This window comes from Syngnathus leptorhynchus, chromosome 22 (assembly GCF_054491065.1).
Source record: "Syngnathus leptorhynchus isolate UIUO chromosome 22, UIUO_Slep, whole genome shotgun sequence".
NCBI lineage: Eukaryota > Metazoa > Chordata > Actinopteri > Syngnathiformes > Syngnathidae > Syngnathus > Syngnathus leptorhynchus.
Window position 1 is genome coordinate 5,361,020 of NC_141216.1, and position 16,833 is coordinate 5,377,852.

The window sequence follows — 16,833 nt, forward strand, 5'->3', positions numbered from 1 at the left end:
TTGAGGCTACAGACACGACTCCAAGTGTAGCTGCAGGTCCGTGCTGTCCAGGAAGTCAGCAGAGAAGACGCTCGGCGGCGTGTGCGGAGCCAGCGGAGTCAGGCTGGTCCCCCCGTCCCCTCCTCCTCGTCCTCCTCCCCCCGCACCGCTGGAGCTCCCTACCATGGAGATGTCCAGCCAGTCCATGCTGTCCAGAGCGGCGTCCCCAAAGTCCAGCCCCGTTGAGTGGGGTGAGAAGCCCAGGTCGGACGTGTCCATGGGGGAGGGCGGGTGGTCCAGGATGCTGCCGGTGCTTAGCATTTGGCTGTGGAGGTCGTCAATGAGGGTCAGGCCGCTGCCTGGCTCCACACCGAGTAGCGTGGAGCTGTCCAGGAAGTCCTCCAAGCGACCTCCGCCCGTGCAGGGCTCCCTTGGTGGGGCTGGCGGGGAGATGAGGGGAGAGGTAGGGGTGGGAGGGGAGAGGTGGAGAGGGGACGGCGGGGAGGTGGGCGAGGGTGGGTCCGAGTGTAGAGGGGCGAGCGACGGGTCCGGGTTGGCCTTAAAACCTGAGATCTCTTTTGGAAGACACAAAAGGAAAAGAGTTTTATGAAATAAAAATAAAAAAAACTCGGGTGTGATTGCAATATTTTCGTACCTCCACTCTTGAGAAGGATGTCAAAGAGGTCGTCCATCTGCTGAGAATTGACGCCATTTCCCTGCAGACACGAGAGACCAAATTGTGAGCAGCGTACAAATATAATAAAAAATGCCAAACGCCCTTTGTGATGCAACGACAACAAAAGATCGATGAAGTCAAAGTGACAAGAGCGAAGCGGTCAGAAGAAGGTCCCAAAAGGAGCGAGGACGTACTTTGGAGCGCTTTGTCGGAAGAGAGGTGTTGGGTTTGGGGGAGGGAGGAGTAAACAGAGTGTGTCGGTCGTAAGGCGGACACACCCGCTCTGTCTGCCAGGATGGAGTGATGAAAAGATGGAGAAACAAAAGGAAAAAGGCAACGAATGAGAGGAGGAACGAGGAGCACGGATGGAGACGGGAGACGAGCGTGCGCCGCGTCGATGGTGCCGACGGTACCTTGAAGGAGAAGAGCAGGTTGCTTTGGCTTTCGCTGTCCGACGTGTCGTCGAAGAAAGGCTGCAGGTTGGGAGGGGCGGTGAAGCACGAGTTGGCCGGCGGGACGCCGTTGGTGTCCACGTGCAGCTCCGCTTTGGGTTCCTGGAGACAGCATGTGTCCATCAGCTGGATCTAAAGCTTACTTCAGTTATTTGGATCATAAAATGACACGATGATGGATGGTGACTGGGTCATAATCGCACCTTTTTGATTGGCTGGCTCACACCCTGGCTGTCTTTCTGCTCTTGTGATTGGCCGGCAGTGCTGGGCAGCTTGCTCGGAGTGGACTGTAGTCTCTGTGGGAAGGCAAAGACCATGAAGGACATCGCGCTCGATCAAACGGAGTTATTCCGCTCCGTACCTGCAGCGTGACGCGTCCGTTGCTTTTGGCCTGCGTGGACGCTCGGTGGTTCTGACCGTTGGTCGCGCTACTGGTGAGGGCGATCAAGTAGTGGTTGCCGTTGGTGTCGGTGACCAGCGTGCCGCCGGCTTTAAGGAGGTCTAACGAAATAGCCTGAGTGTGAATCTGAGTGCCCTTGGGTTGGTTGAAGACTGACGCCACCTATGGGGGGACAACAACAATTGACTCGTTGTGCAGATGAAGCTATGCAATGGGTGGGAGTGGACCTGCTTGAGAACTTCTGCATGACTCATGATGAATGCTCACCTGCTGGGTGCTGACAGTGGCCGTCTGCTGTTTGTGCTGCTGCCGTTGCTGAGCCTTCAGCTGCTTCTTCTGCTGGCTTTGGCTAGCTGTAGGCTTCTGGATCTGCACCTGAACCCGCTTCAGCTGAACTGAGCTCTTGTGCTGCGTTTGGGTCTTCTTTCCTTGAGCTTGTTGAAGCTGGTTCTGATGGGCCAGTTTTTGCTGCGCCAACTTCTGCTGAGCCTGCAGCTGCTTCTGCTGCGTCTGCTGGATGATGAGCTGCTGGAGTTGTTGTTGCTGCTGCTGCTGGAGCAGGATTTTAGATTCCTTCTTGGGCTCGGGCTGCTTTTGAGGGTTGGACTTGGGCTCCGAAATGTTACGCGAGTGCTTGAGGTGTTCCACTTGTTGGACTTGCAGTCGATTAATCTGCTGCAGTCTGAACAGAGTCTCCTGGGAGCACTGCATAGGTTGCGCCGCTCTTTTGCTTTGGGCTTCTTCCGTTACTCCCGTCATGGCTTCCTCCGTCTCCGCTTCCTGCTTCACCTTCAGCGGGCCATCGGGAAGCACGGGGGGTTCGATGGCCGAGGCTTTAATGAGCGTTGGAGCTTTGCCAATCGGAGATGGCGTTTTCTTGTCAGCTCCTTCCTGCTCTGCTGCCACACCTCCCGTCATCTTTCCCAGCTCGAGCTGAGATCTGAGCGTCTCCACCAGCCTCTGCTTCTGCCTCAGCATCCGGGTCAGCTCCTCAATCTGCTTGTCCTTCTCCTGCAGCATTTGGTCTTTGTCCATAGCTAACACAGAGAAAGGCTCCAGGGGCTTAACCGAGCCGGGTGAAGATCTGTGGAGGCTGCATGAGCTCTTGCCTTCTTCTTTGGGCTGACTGAGCGGTAGGGAAAGAGGGGAGTTGTTGGTTGGTTGCTGGGGAGCGGGATGGATGGTGAGTTGAGTCAGGGGAGAGCTCACCTGAAGAAAAAAAAAAAAAAAAAAGGTGTTTGGGGAAAAGCCTGAGTGACAATTTTTATGTGAGTGATGAATTGCTCACCATCTCCCCAAACATGTCTCCATTACAGCTGGTTTCATCTGGACTCAGCCCCGCTAATGAGCGTTCAGATGGCGAAGGAGACACAGGCGGGCTGGAGCTGGTGCTTCCAAAACGCACGACTCGACCGGGAAAAGCCTGAGCCAGCGGGGACAGAGCCACCTTGAACCCTCCTTCAACCTGTTGCTGATCGCTGCCTGTGGCCGGAGCGCTGTTAGCTGCGCTTTGATGGATGGCTTGCGATGCGCCATTTTTCAAGACCGCAGGGCCGGCGTTTTGCTCTTGGTAGTGGCGAAGCCTCTCGATTAGATCGTTTTTGGTGCCAGAGACGGTCAAACCTCGCAACTTCAGCTCCTGTTTTAACTCGGCGACCTGGAACACAATTTTTTTTTAAACGTTGTGCAGTGGAGTAGAACTACTATGACTCATACTGGGAAGTGTTTATCAATGATAATGTTGAACTAGTTCATTATTAACCTTGAAACTATCATAAACCAAAAACTAACTGCCGCTACGTTTGACATGATTTACTTTGAACTCATCCAAGTTGGCGGGCAAAGCGGTGGGTTTGGCCGCTCCCATTGACGGTTGGCCCTGGCGTGCATTTCCGCTCGTTGGGGTTAAGGTGGCGATGGGGGTCGTGGGAACATTGCGAGTTGGGGAAGGGCTGGGGTTCGTCGGGAGGGGCTGCTCCGGTGCTGGCCTGAGGGCGGACGGAAAAGCAGATGACATCCCAGTCCCGTGTTATGCTGTATACAACCTGTCTTGAGACTCACTTTGGAGGTGCAGGTAGGATGGTGTGGTAGTTGTAGTGCTGTTGTTGCTGGTTGAGAATCTGTAGCTGTAAGAAGAGCTGCTGTTGCTGAAGGAGTTTGGCGTAGGACGAGTCCATCAGAGGAGGACGCTCTTTATCCGCCTTCTGGTCGGGAGGGATGTACTGATGGTACTTGAGCTTCTTCACCTGCAAGTCATGAAGATGATGAGTAGCAAGAAATGATTTTTTTTTTTTAAGTCTTGTTAGCTTACCTTGGGTTTGTTGTCCTTTGCTTTTTTGGATCTCAGCGGGGGACGGTCGGAACTCGTCTTAGTGTGAGACTGTGGTCAGAAAAGTTATTTAGTAAGAGACTGAATTTTATGTTGATTAGAATTCCCACACACATAGATTGTCATTAGTGAATATTTCAAAATTCACCTTGAGCTGCACAAAGGGTGAGCGGGAGGTTACTGTGGTCCCGTTTGTCACTTTGAGGGGAGGAGGCGAATCTGAGCTTTTTACCACAGACGTAGGAAGAGGCTGTGGCGTGGGCTGCTTAACAAGCTAGAAAAAAAAAAAAAACATCACGTGTTACATTCAAACACGCACATTGGACTTCATAGTATTTTTCGACAGAACCTGTGTGGGGGACATGTCTCCATTCTGGGAGAGCATGTCGGCGGGCGATGGCTGAGGGACGTTACTCAGAGGAGAATCGTGATTGGCGAGCTGGTCGGGTGACAGCGCATCGCTGCTGTCTTCGTCCAATGAGGAGCTTTCTCCACCAGCTCCCTTTGGAGACTCTAAGACAGACCAAAGACATCCAGCGGTGTCATCGACAGCTACCATTTAACAAATTGCAAAAAAAAAAGGACACCGTGTTCACACATTGCTATTGTGACATTCCTCTTGTGTTGTGTAACATTTATTATCAAGTGGGACGAATACAAGAGGAAATGTTTCTTGATAATTCTAAATATCGGTCAAATGTATAGAACAAAGAAAAAAAAAACATGGAGAAATAGTTACCAGGTGGCGTGTGCTGATCAGAAAAAAAAAATAACTATGAGGGGGGGAAGAAAAAAAAAAAAAAAAAGACAGGAGAAATAGTTACCGGGTGGCGAGTGCTGATCAGGGCAGACAGACAGGATGTTCTTGTGTACCAGTTCGATGGGACCCGGTCTATGCGAGATCTTATCGTTGAGGTCGTCGGCGAGTCGAGCTCTCTTCAGCTGCAACTGCTTGGCCTGCAGGGAGGGCTCCGCTGATGTCTCTGCATACACGGGACAACAATTCTTTCTCATTTGACTTAAATGTGTTTGTTTGAAAATAAAATGACAGACACGCACCCTCCAAAATGTGCATCCTGACCAGCTCAGAGCGCTCGGGACGACTTCGGATCTTCCTCTTGAGATAGTCTTCAGTCTGTACGAAAAAAAAAAAAAGCACACGAGTCATCACAGTGATGATGACATTGGTTATTTCGCAGGCTTTTTTTTTTTTTGGGAGGGGGTTGATAAGGTTTACAACAATGGTGAATTGCTTTAGATTAACTCACCCTTGCACGTTCCAGACTCCGCCGCTGCTCGTGAAAGGCTGCCGGGCTTTTTAGCGCTAGAGTGGAATAAATAAACGTAATAGAAATTTAGAACTGTTCTCGTTCAGCTAGTGGCAAGTGTGACAAAACTGCTAATGGCTAAAGCGGCTGCAGAGAGGGGAAGGTCAGAATTGTTATTCGGAACCACGCGCCGATGATGACGAGGCGGCGTGTGTCGGGCCATGAGCGCAACCTTTACTGTTATTAGCCGAGGAAACGCAATGTCTTTGCCATCCAGATGATTGTTGGGATGAAACAAAATCTGCAAAATTAAGCAGCAACACACTTAGCAGCTAAAATCAAAATTCTTCAGATTAACCGAGCAGAATGCGTTTAGGGAAGGATATTGAAAAGACTGGCAGTTGGGAGTGTTGAAAGCAAGCTATCATCTGATTGGTCAAGGGACTGGTGAAATCCATGCCCCGGGGACACGCACGGTGTCGACATTCTGACCACGAGATGACACCCGGCGTTAGAGGACGGGAGACATTCCTCGTGTTACGATCGCTGACGTTCAAAGAGGGGCCCACATAGCGAGCGTGATGTAACCGAAGCGTCGACGTCACCACGCATAGCGATGTTATGTGTGACCCCATATAACATGGAATCGGGTGTTAAAATCTCCAGAAAATTACAGTCGGGAAGTATGCGCACATACCGACAGTGGTGTATTTCCACTCGGACAATTTAATGGGATTGGCAGTGGGCCTTGTAACATTAAATGTCTGCGGATAAATTTACGAAAGCTACTCAAGAGAAATAAAAAAAAAAAAAAGACACTGCAGTGCATTTTCTACGTTGGATCGGCTTCAATGCACTTTTATTTTCGATCTGCGTGCTCTCGACTTGATGATTGTACATTCCGTAAAACTACATGCTATTTTTTAACCTCAACTTACTCTTACTGATGTGCAAAACTGTGAAACAGGAAGTTGGATGCAACAGAAGAGGAAGCTGCTCTTTTTGATAACATATGTGCAGAACTTGAATGAGACTAGCTCTAAATTTAACACACGATTAGGTGCAGATTCATTTTTTTTGTTAAATGCATTTCATAGTCTGCTTTTGTCACGAGCAACTTTTGAATGGGCCACCTCAAAGTTGTTCTTTCTGGTTTCAGTCATCCGGTTATTATGGTTGGCAAATACGATATTGAACAGATGGAACACTTACGTGGCATGATCCCTTGACTGACCAGCTCCTCTCGCGTGCGTCTCTGTTGGAGTTTGAGCTGGAGGACTGCATGGAGACAGCGGAGGTGAAGGAGGACAGAAAGGAAAATTTGAGTAGGTGGGTAAAATGTTGAAAAAAAAAAAAAGCCCTTTCTTATTGTCTTGCTGATCCAGAGTCCATTGTTCAAATTGAGTACATGAATCCACATACAAGTCAAGATGTTCTAGCAGTTAGCTGTCCCTCCACTTAACCCCCGTATTTTGTGAGTTGTTGTTTTTTTTAAAGCGACAAAAGAGGCGGGTAGAAGGAGCGCATGAGTAATGTACACACTTCCTCTTTCTCACCCATTCTTTTTTCTCTCTCCATGCTCAAAGGCCGGTTGAACAATTAACACCATTAGACGGTACAACACAACAAGATCAATCAACAAAAAAACACAAAACAACAAATACTTTGGAAGACATTTTTCGCCAAACAAGTCTAGAGTGAGGTTGATTGCGCCATCTTTTTCAAACAGGAAGCACTTATTACATAACCCGACAGGCGGAAAGACTTTTAGAGAACAAGACCGAGGAGAACACCAGTTAGACGGTGATTATGCAGTCACAATGTATATGTACGATATAAATATAGCTGAGATGTTACTCATGTGTGTCCGAAGCTAGCAAGCTATCATCCGTTATTGCCTGCCAATTGGAGGACAAGCAGCACCTGTTACTTCGGAACTGACAAAATGATATTTGTACCGGTCAGGCCGTAGCGTGCCGTTCTTCTGTTCTGACAAACGTCTGCCATGAAAATGTCCTCCCTCAACTTTGAAGCGTCTGTTTCATTTACACGTTGACTCTTAGAGGACGAGAGAAGCGCATTTTAAGTCATAACAAGTCAGGTCACTAATGTAAACACAGGCATGCGCGTTCAGGTCTGCTCAAAAGATGAATCGTCCTTAAGACGTAAACACGAGAAACTCACGTGCTGCCCAAGTGTGCCACGGAGGAGGACGCTGAATTAAGAGAAGGCTGCCATGCAAATTGGCACTTGCCAAGATTACGTTTTATTCTGGGAATGAGAACCTTTCCTATGACTCCATCTTGGCATCTCACTGCTGCTTACTAGTATTTGCACATAGACTAAACACTCCAATTAATAACTGAATGACTATTTGTTGATCTATTCTGTGTCACTTGTACTCGATGAACTGAACACCACAAGTTCGCTGGCCTTTCACATGAATTTTTACTTTGACCTGCTCGGTATGTACACACAGCCCGCCCAGTGATGATATTCATATTTACACAATACTAACTTTGAGTGCCGTTATGGTTAATTTAAGATAACAAGATATTAGAGAAGGAGGATGTGGCTTGGGTTATCTAGCTCAATTATGGTTTTTTTATTTACCAAATGTCCAGTGCGTGTCTATCGTGTGGGAATGGGCACATTGACGCAAAAACCCAGCTGTTCCGCTGAGGTTAAAGTTAGCATTGGTGTCAAAATGATCTATTTACAAATGCTGCGCGCATCACTTTGCACCGAGCAAAAAAAAAAAAAGAAGTTGACCACACTATTGGCGCGGTTATAAGCAGGCAATATATTCAGATTCTTCCAGTGGCTTCACACTATTCCATTCATCTGTGAAAGGCACCAAGAATTAGAGTCGTGTAGCAGCCAAGTCAAGTTGAAGACTTGAAGTATGGATACAAAGATGGATGGTCTATTTTATTAGCCTCTAAAGTCCCATATTTTATCAAGGATTTGGTTCAGTTTAGTTTTTTAAAATTTATCGATTAATCGGCAACTAATTGCTAAAGTACTGAATTAGTGTCAAGAGGGTTCATGAAGTACATCAGTCATGTGATATTGCTTATTGGTTGTTTTGAAATCACTAAATACACTTTAAGGCAAAATATTTTATCCGATTAATTAATGTAATAATCGACAGATTAATCAATTTTAAAAACATTCGATGATGACAGCCTCGGTTCAATTTGATTATTTTCCAATTTCAAAAGTTCTGAAGGGTCCCCCAATAAATTTGATCAACATTTTACAACCAATGCACTTTATACTGCATCGTATCTGTTGTGCATTGATCGTTTGACGGAAAACTAAATGTTTATGTTACAACAACAACAACAAAAGAAGTATTTGCGGGGATATAGTATGACATAGCATTTCTTGCAACCATAACTTATCTCTAGCTAACTCAGCTTTAACTATTTATATCAAGCAAATAGAGTAACTAATACGAAGACTGTAGACCGAGCGGCATAAACACAAATCAGATTGGATGTCCTGCGCCTCTACTGACCGCATGCTGCGATGGCTTGCCCACCTTCTTTCAGGCTATGATAGACATGTCTATCATGATCTGTCCTCAATCCTGCCTTGTCCATGTCACTGCCCATTGGTGGAGAACCCAACAGGGAGTGTTCAAAGGACAGGCAATGGTTGGTGTCCAGCATAATCATTGAGAATGGAATTAGTTTGTGGTAGTGGCAAACATTTAACTTTAAGGCCACCGTCCTCTTCTTTGATTCGACAAACTCGCCCAGTTGTTCCTGTAATGAGCAGTCTTTTTTCCTGAGGGGGGGGGAAATATGAGCCAAAATATTCTCGAGAGGTCCGCAGCTATGCAGGGCAGATTTCTAAAAATGAAAAGGAGAGAAAGGCTGCCTCTCCTCTTTTACTGCGTCGCTTCTCTATCAGTATAATCGATTGGTCTGCCTCAACGTCCCACGCCTTGATTCCCACTCTCTTCTCCGCAGTGGCGGCCGGCGAGTCACGACAACGTTGCTATGTGAATCTTCTATCCCTCCCCCCCCCCGAAGGATGTAGAAAGAAATCCACAGGGCGATTCGTAGGCAGGAAAAACAAGCCGTGGGAGGGAAGCGGAACGAGGGCCAGTGGCGGACGAAGAGAGGACAGCAGTGAGCTGAGCAGTGAGTGCCCAGTGAGACTCTGCTGTGGTTGCAGCTCCTCCTGTATCTCAGGCGAGCACGAACACACATGCAGTAATGCGTGCGCACACACACACACGCACACACGCACACACGCACACACGCACACACACACACACACACACACACACACACACACACACACACACACACACACACACACACACACACACACACACACACACACACACACACACGCACACAAAGGCAGGGAGTGTTGCCGATAAAGTTCTCCTGCTCAGCTGTTGCCATTCATTCACTGCTACAAGCAGAGGCAGGCTGCCACTTACATACTAACATGTCGAGGGGCGATTTGAAAACACGTTTTCCCCAAAATGAAAAAAAAAAAAAAAATGTGGTTGACAATATTTGTTGTAAAGTGCAAGTGATAAATTCAATAATGAATGGTAAGAGCTGAATTTGTAAAACTGCTGGTAAAGTTCAAGACTCCAGAACATGGAAGCTGATGCTTTAAAAAAAAAAAAAAAAAAAAAAAAAACGACAAAGAGCCCGTGAGTTTTGTCGGAGGCTGCCGGTAAATTGCCTCTCGACATACTCTCCACGCTCAACTGTTTTAAATAGCATGACCAGCTGGCAGTAAGGGGGGGCTATATTCAGCGTGGGATCACCTCTGCACTCAAAGGCTAAGGTTACTTTCAGAAAAACATACACACAAACTTAAAGCTCCATATTCTTAGAATGAATAAATGTTTGATGAACCATAACACTGCTTCTATTACATATTCGCTATTTTGTATGCAGCACAAAGCCGAGTAGTGATTCAGAACATCATCGGACGAGAAAGCAGGCCTAAACCCAAAACAAATAGCGTCCCCGACGAGAATATCTCACAAAAACAACTCAATGATTCAAGTCAAGCTGCTCACAGTCTGGACAGCAGACACACAAAGGGATGACAACACACAACGGGACTCGAAAGTAGTGGGCGGCGCAATATAGACAACGCGGTACTCATCGATTACGTCGCAAGTGACTTTGTGACATCGCTCGAAGACAACACTTGCGTAATAGCTACGTCTGTGTTGTGGGAATGATTCTTTGACATTAACTCCGATTACCACAGCTTTAAAATGCTAAGCGAACATTCGCATTTGTGTTTACTTCTTGCCAGATATATTCAAATATTTGGACTCTTTGGCGATGACAAAGATGCTCGATCTAAGAACGACCCGCAGTTCCGTTTGTTTGTGTAGCTCACGCTTATTTAAGGATTCAATCCCATGTGGTTTCCGCAGTTTCTCATGGAACTATTTAAAAGGGGGAAAACCAACAGGCCCAAACCAAGTCAGACTCGCAATGATCCGAGTAATAACGACCAAATTTGAGTTGTATTTAAATCCAGTTTGAATACAATTTAATAGTCAAAAGTTGGCCGTGACAAAAGTGATCATAGTTCAGACTTTGAGAACATTCCACGCAAACTATTTGGCGTTCTTATCACGCTCTATTCATTCTTCACTGAATTACGTTACAAAAATAAAGACACTTGCTTTTCTGCACTGTCTGATAGACTTCCTGTGGATTCATAAATGAAAAACAAAGTCCCTCCCCCTCAAATTTCAGAAGGTCATTTTAACCTAGAGGTCTTGGGAGGAAGAACAGTCTACTACAACTTATGTGGAGTGTGATAAGTGACTCATTGCATTGTAATTCCTTGGCAAATAGTCCCGAGTTGATAAGATTACGTATCGTGGAATCTGAAACGATTCTAAACCGGGTAATACATTACCCCTTTTTATTCACCACTTCCTGTGCATTTTTCAAGTATTACACTTTAGGAAAATTACGAAAAGTAGTAAACCCAAACAAGACCAAGCAAGCCTGGTTGAACGCAACTGTGCAATGTGGGGACACACATGAACCACCCGAATCCTGGCAATTTTTGTTGGGTCCTGGAAACTTTGAGTTCTTTGTATAGCAAGGCTGCAGTTGCACCCTCCACTTTGTCACATCTTGTCCATAAAAGCCGTCCCAACTGAGGTCTAATTGTACACTGTTGAAGGACTTTGCAGAGGTCTACGAGAACACTCGTGCTGAATGAAATCCAGCGAGGCAAGGGCCAGCTGGCAGCTGCTCCTGCATAATAACATGAACCTTCACTGTACACCAGGCAAGGACTGAGCGAGATTAAGCCGTTGTGAGCACATGGGAAATTCGCTAAGAAAGAAAAAACGCCAACAAGAGTTGAGTTGGTCACAAGCCGTTACGTAATCCCAACATCTGAAAGTCATTTTCATTGTACCAAAGCCCCCCTAACCTCCTAGCCTACTTGCGGAGGAACTTTGCTTGCTGGTTTTCCTCCAGTTCAGTTTCACTAAACAGGGTTGAGAAAGGTGGCAACTGCTAATTAGAAAACTAAAAAGTACAGATTGCAATTATAAAAAAAAAAAAGTACCTTTGTTTTGACAGTATTTTTGGGGCTTGCCCTAACAAGTTCTCTTTTTAGATGTTTGTCTTTTTTTTTTTTTGTCAAGTTGCTCCATGCAGTATTAGACTTCTTCCTATTTCTATCCTTGCCCTTAACATCTAATAAAAACCTGCACACTGACTTATTTGACTGAACCCAATGACCGGATCATAATTAGACACAGACCTTTAATACTAGCACGCATTTCTATTTTTTGTTTCAGGGTCAAACACTGAACACTGGTTGAGCATCAGTTTGTTCCGATTTTGAAACATGTTTTGCATTGTTTTTCATTGTTGCAGTAGTCAATATAGGATTTTCCTCAGCGCACAATTGAGTGAGTGAATCACTCAAAAAGAACAGCAGGACCGCGGTTGAGTGAATTCTGCTAAGTGCGCCGTGCTTGCGGTTTCCAGGTGAGTCATACCGTAATGGCCGTTGTATAATTTAGAAAGACGAGGAGGATCGGTGCCAAAGACAAGACACAAACATACGTGTAAAAGGTTTTACAGGATTTGTGGAGGAGATAACCCATTTAAAAAAAATAAAAAAATAAAATGGGTGTGGCACAACATACTGAAAGATCTTTTTCAATACTTGTCTAGACAAGTGCTTAGTAATTGCACAAATTAGCTAGCAAGTGTGTTTTAGCTCATAATGACTTTTGTCGTGCAACATATGCAAGTCATTTCCAAGTTTTTGGTCAAACACTGAATAATTCAGCATATGATGCCGCATGATTTTGTAAAGCCGCAAGGCGATTGTTAAGTGTGTGTTATTTCCCGGCAGCATGAGTGGGCTTGTGTCTGTGGGTGTGCGTTTGCCATTGCTCAAGCTGTAGGCAACACATCTGATTTTGGCTCATCTCTCATTATTGAAAAGGTTTCACAAATCAAAGTACACTGAAGGTATGCGTACTGTATGTGTGCAAGTTGCTTGTTGAAATCTGACACCGTCAAGACAGGTAAGTGCATGTCCATGTTTCAAAAGTAACATGAGCTATGAAGAAGCCGCCTGAGGTTATGGTTGGTCTCTATTAATGCAACTCATGACATTTTTTCCATGCTAAATCATATTTTGTCAAGACATACAACTATTTTCCAAACCCATTTGTTTCCCCCTCTTCAGTCTGACCGAGTCCTGCGTGTGTCTCCGCTATTGGCAGCCTCCCCATCTGTTACATAACAATGTTTCCCTAAAACTGCTTTCGTCAAGGCTACTGAATCTTACTGAAGAATCTTACTGCACTTCAGCATGTTGCTGTTTTGCAATTTTAATGTGCGAGGATGAAACCCACCCAGCCCTCATTACCTAACATCCTCCCATGTCATTGTCATTACGCAAAGGGTGGGGAGAAATCTGCAATCTGTATCTGTCTTTGTTTACATGCCAGGATGATGTGGGCTAGCTAAGAAGGACACGGGTGGACTTTCAACATCCAAGTCTTCCCTGGAACTGAGCACCGGAGTATTAAGGATTCAAAATGAAACTCTTCTTTAAAGCAGGCAGGGGGCAGATGGGGAAAAGTAAATTAAACTATCAGATTACAGCATACGCTGTATTGTAAGACGGAACAAACTGTTCTGAGGAAACTCGTAAGGTCATGTCAATCCTCAGTCTTTAAACTAGTAGCCACAAAAAAGAACAAAATTCATAGATCGGTTCTCCAAAACAACAAAAATAGAAAGTCATTCCTCCAAAATGTATGTTTGCATGCAAGCACTCTCACCCCACCCCCTACTCGGGAAGTCCATTCAAATGAAATTTTGAAACATTCTTTTTCCAGTCAAATAACTGTCAATGACATTACCTGACAGGAGAGTCATTTCCCTCTGGACCATGCCGAAAGGAAGCGTCACCCTCCCGGAGAGATTACCGTTTCATACTTCCAACAAAAGCAGCGTAAACAATGTGCCGAGAGGAAACGTGTTTAAAAAAAAGAAAAAGGTGCACAGCTGTGTTGCAGAAAAGTCACATTCAACGCAGCACTCAGTTCCTCCACAGGTTGCACCTCACATTCCCATTCTGTGGGCTGTCTACAAGTGAGTGCATGTCCCGGCAGAGAGGGCGTGTGTAGGTCGGAGTGGTTGACAAGGTCCACCAATCACTTTCCAGCTCTCGAGAGCTTCAAGTTGACTTATTTTCCTCACATTTCTAACATTGCATTGTCATTTACAAAGAGAGCAAAAAAAGACATTTATCTCTTTAGATGGGGTCGGGGGGGGTTGTCTTCTTAGCTTGAACACATTCTTGCTTTTCATTTTCCCTCACTCGCGTCCCTTCAGTTCCCTCTCGGCAGTTATGCAATAATGACATTTCGGACCCCCCCCCCCCCCCCTGCTCGTCCTTCTTATAGCTTTACAATGTGCCGCACAGTCAGTCCTACACACTAAAAAGCTTTTTCACTTAGTAACTAATACAATAGCTGTCATCACAGCAGACTAGAAGTTAACAGGATATGAGGTATTTCTTCAGTCATGTTCTCGTTTCGAATGAGTTGCACTTCTTATCATCTTCCTGGAAAAACATGTCACCTCTGTCTATAGACACACAATACATCTTGCAAATGTCTGAAGGCTATTGCATAACTTGGTTGTGCGATATAAAGCTTTGATAAGCTTTATGGGGGCATTCCGCTTTTGTCACCCAGCCAACGCCACAGTATGCAGGCACACACGCCGTCTTAAAGCATCTTCAAGCGTGGTGACTTTCAGCTTGCTGCAACTTGTCTGCTTTGCGCTAGAACGAAGTAATAAATAGCGAGAACAATGGGAGTGGCACCCGGAGGCCGTCTGATTTAGTGAAAATGGCCTTGGGATATTTCTTTGATGTACCTTCTGCTACATCTACTAAAAAGATTACAAAATTACAAAATCCCAGCAGTGGTGAGTAATTGTAGATGACGCTATTGTTGCTGTAACTCTAAAAAATGTGGTCAATTATTGACAGATCTAACCCCGCTAATGACAAATTCACAATAGTAGCGGGCCCGTATCGACAGGTACGAATCTGGATCAATGTAGAAAGACAATGGACAGTGGTAACCTAGCAGCATTCCATGGACGAGAATATCAAGAGTGGATTTTTATACATACGATACAAATATTTGTGGGCGTGGTCAATACTGAGATTAATCAAACTATTGACTGTATGATCGTGAAATGTAACTCCAAATGTTTACCACAGAGGATATTTTGTAAACAAATAAATAATACACTCAAATACAGTTAAAGAAATGTAAACAAAATCTTAACACTTACAGAATTCAAGGCTAAATTTGCTAAATACAAATATTATCCACTTACTTTTCCTCTTGCTTGTACTGTTAAAACCCATTTCCTTTTATGATGTCATCAAAGTCACTAAAGCCCCACCCCTTCACATTTGAATGATGCAGATGAGGATAGTAGAAATTTGCAAACATCTGATCTTACATTGGAAAACAATTCTGGCAGTTTTAAGGAATATCTTTGTGATTTATTTCCCTCCATTTCAATGACCTCACTCTGGCACTCGCATGCACACACAAAGCTTGTCCCCCTCTCTTAGTTTAAACAACCTCCACGCTGAGGTAAACTGTCCACTGACAAATGAACAAGATGTACAAACACACTGACATTTACCTTTTTGGTTCTGGCAGCAGTCATTTTTTCCAAGCGTACTATTTTATCCAAACCTTTTAGAACATTTTATTTGTAACCTTCGAAACATTTCAACCACAGCCAAAGAACTAAGGCAAAAATAAAAGAATTCTCCCCGTAGAGTACAATTTGTCTGACTGAGTCTGGAGGACAACTCACCATTCTTGCGTTCCTGCAGCCGTAGCTCCTTCTGCGCAGGCTGCAAGGACAGTTCCTGGAGCTCGCTAGTCACGGCCTCGCTTTGTGGGCTGTGAGACGAGACCCCCGCCCCCGTGACTTCCATGTTGTCGGCTTGTGGCTGCAGCATTGTCAGCCTGGCAGAGAGACCTGCGACAAAATATACTTTTAATTTCACGTTATATCACACTTCCATGTTATTCATAAAGTCTGATAAAGTCAGATTGCAATAATCTGTTTAGAAATGTTGCATAGATTTGAATTATTTTGTAAACTGAGAGAGAGGGGGGGGGGGGTCACATTTCTCGCTGGGGAGAGAACAGATGCCTGATGACCTGTTGACAAAATGCGCTCTAAAGCTGAGCAGTTTTTGGCTCACGTCAGAACCTGAATGTCAGATTACGCTGTCAATTTGTCATGAAAACTGGTTACCCTTGAAATGATTGCCTACGACATGAAGCCTCTTAATCAAATCCGTTTTGAAAAACAAAAACAGACAGGCTGAGTAATTGGACCCGCGGCTTTGTTGTTTATTGATCGCTCTCTTGTCCTCTTAGCAAATATGCTAGCATCGGGGTCCTTGTGGGGGGATTCCTGCACAGTGAGCCTGAAAACAAACATGCCGCTCTTGCTGTCTCACTATCAAATTCCAGCGCAAACATATTTGAATGGTAACCACACAATTGTGCTAAAGCTACAGTGTAGCGTGTGTGTGTGTTTTTATTCTTGGGCAGCACAGTGGATAAACCAGAAAAAGAACAACCAACACTCAAATGTATATAATAATTTTAAAAAAAAGAAGTCAAAAAGTATGTAGGAGTTAATTGTTTTTCTGCTTATGCGTGTGCACACACCCAAACATCTCAGACATGTCAACACATTGAAAGATATAAACAAAAACAAGTGTAGCCACATATTTTCAATTTCAGGCTTCAAGATAAGGAGTAAGGTTCTCGCTTGCCGAATCACGAGCAGGAATCAGACTTACCAGATTCACTTTATCTTAAAAGGCTGTGCTCCCATTCCAGCAAGTCAAAGCTGTTAAAGATAATCCAGAGGAAAAAAAAACATTACTTATGTCAATTATCTTGTTCCAGTCCTACTTTACTGGTCATCCATTAAGTTTCTTTGCAATGTAGGAAATATATTAGAAACCTCTTGTGGCATATTCAAGGTTTAAACTATTAATATAAGCAATTATAATCATTTTTGGTAGAGGGTGAAACATTTTCACAAAAATCTAGCTATTTGTGGTCCATTTTGTTGCATATGACCACGTATAACAGGGGTCCAACTGACTTAAAATACACA

General features: G+C 44.9%; 1 protein-coding gene across 9 annotated transcripts in view; it reads right to left on the reverse strand.

Annotated features, from left to right (window-relative positions):
- The window catches only part of mrtfab (myocardin related transcription factor Ab), an 18,048-nt gene continuing 1,215 nt past the window's right edge, over positions 1 to 16,833 (reverse strand). Inside the window, exons 3-21 of one of the 9 annotated variants that reach the window (XM_085903042.1) lie at positions 16,511 to 16,560; positions 15,505 to 15,672; positions 6,317 to 6,382; positions 5,105 to 5,160; positions 4,896 to 4,971; positions 4,661 to 4,819; positions 4,186 to 4,349; positions 3,985 to 4,110; positions 3,819 to 3,887; positions 3,569 to 3,753; positions 3,324 to 3,495; positions 2,796 to 3,164; positions 1,775 to 2,716; positions 1,469 to 1,669; positions 1,311 to 1,403; positions 1,069 to 1,239; positions 850 to 942; positions 635 to 695; positions 1 to 554 (exon numbers count right to left, since the gene is read on the reverse strand). In XM_085903042.1, the coding sequence (XP_085759168.1) occupies positions 7 to 554; positions 635 to 695; positions 850 to 942; positions 1,069 to 1,239; positions 1,311 to 1,403; positions 1,469 to 1,669; positions 1,775 to 2,716; positions 2,796 to 3,164; positions 3,324 to 3,495; positions 3,569 to 3,753; positions 3,819 to 3,887; positions 3,985 to 4,110; positions 4,186 to 4,349; positions 4,661 to 4,819; positions 4,896 to 4,971; positions 5,105 to 5,160; positions 6,317 to 6,382; positions 15,505 to 15,652 (3,699 nt within the window). In that variant the 5' untranslated portion in view covers positions 15,653 to 15,672; positions 16,511 to 16,560 and the 3' untranslated portion in view covers positions 1 to 6. The other 8 variants (XM_085903046.1, XM_085903050.1, XM_085903049.1 and 5 more) reach the window with 8 other exon arrangements.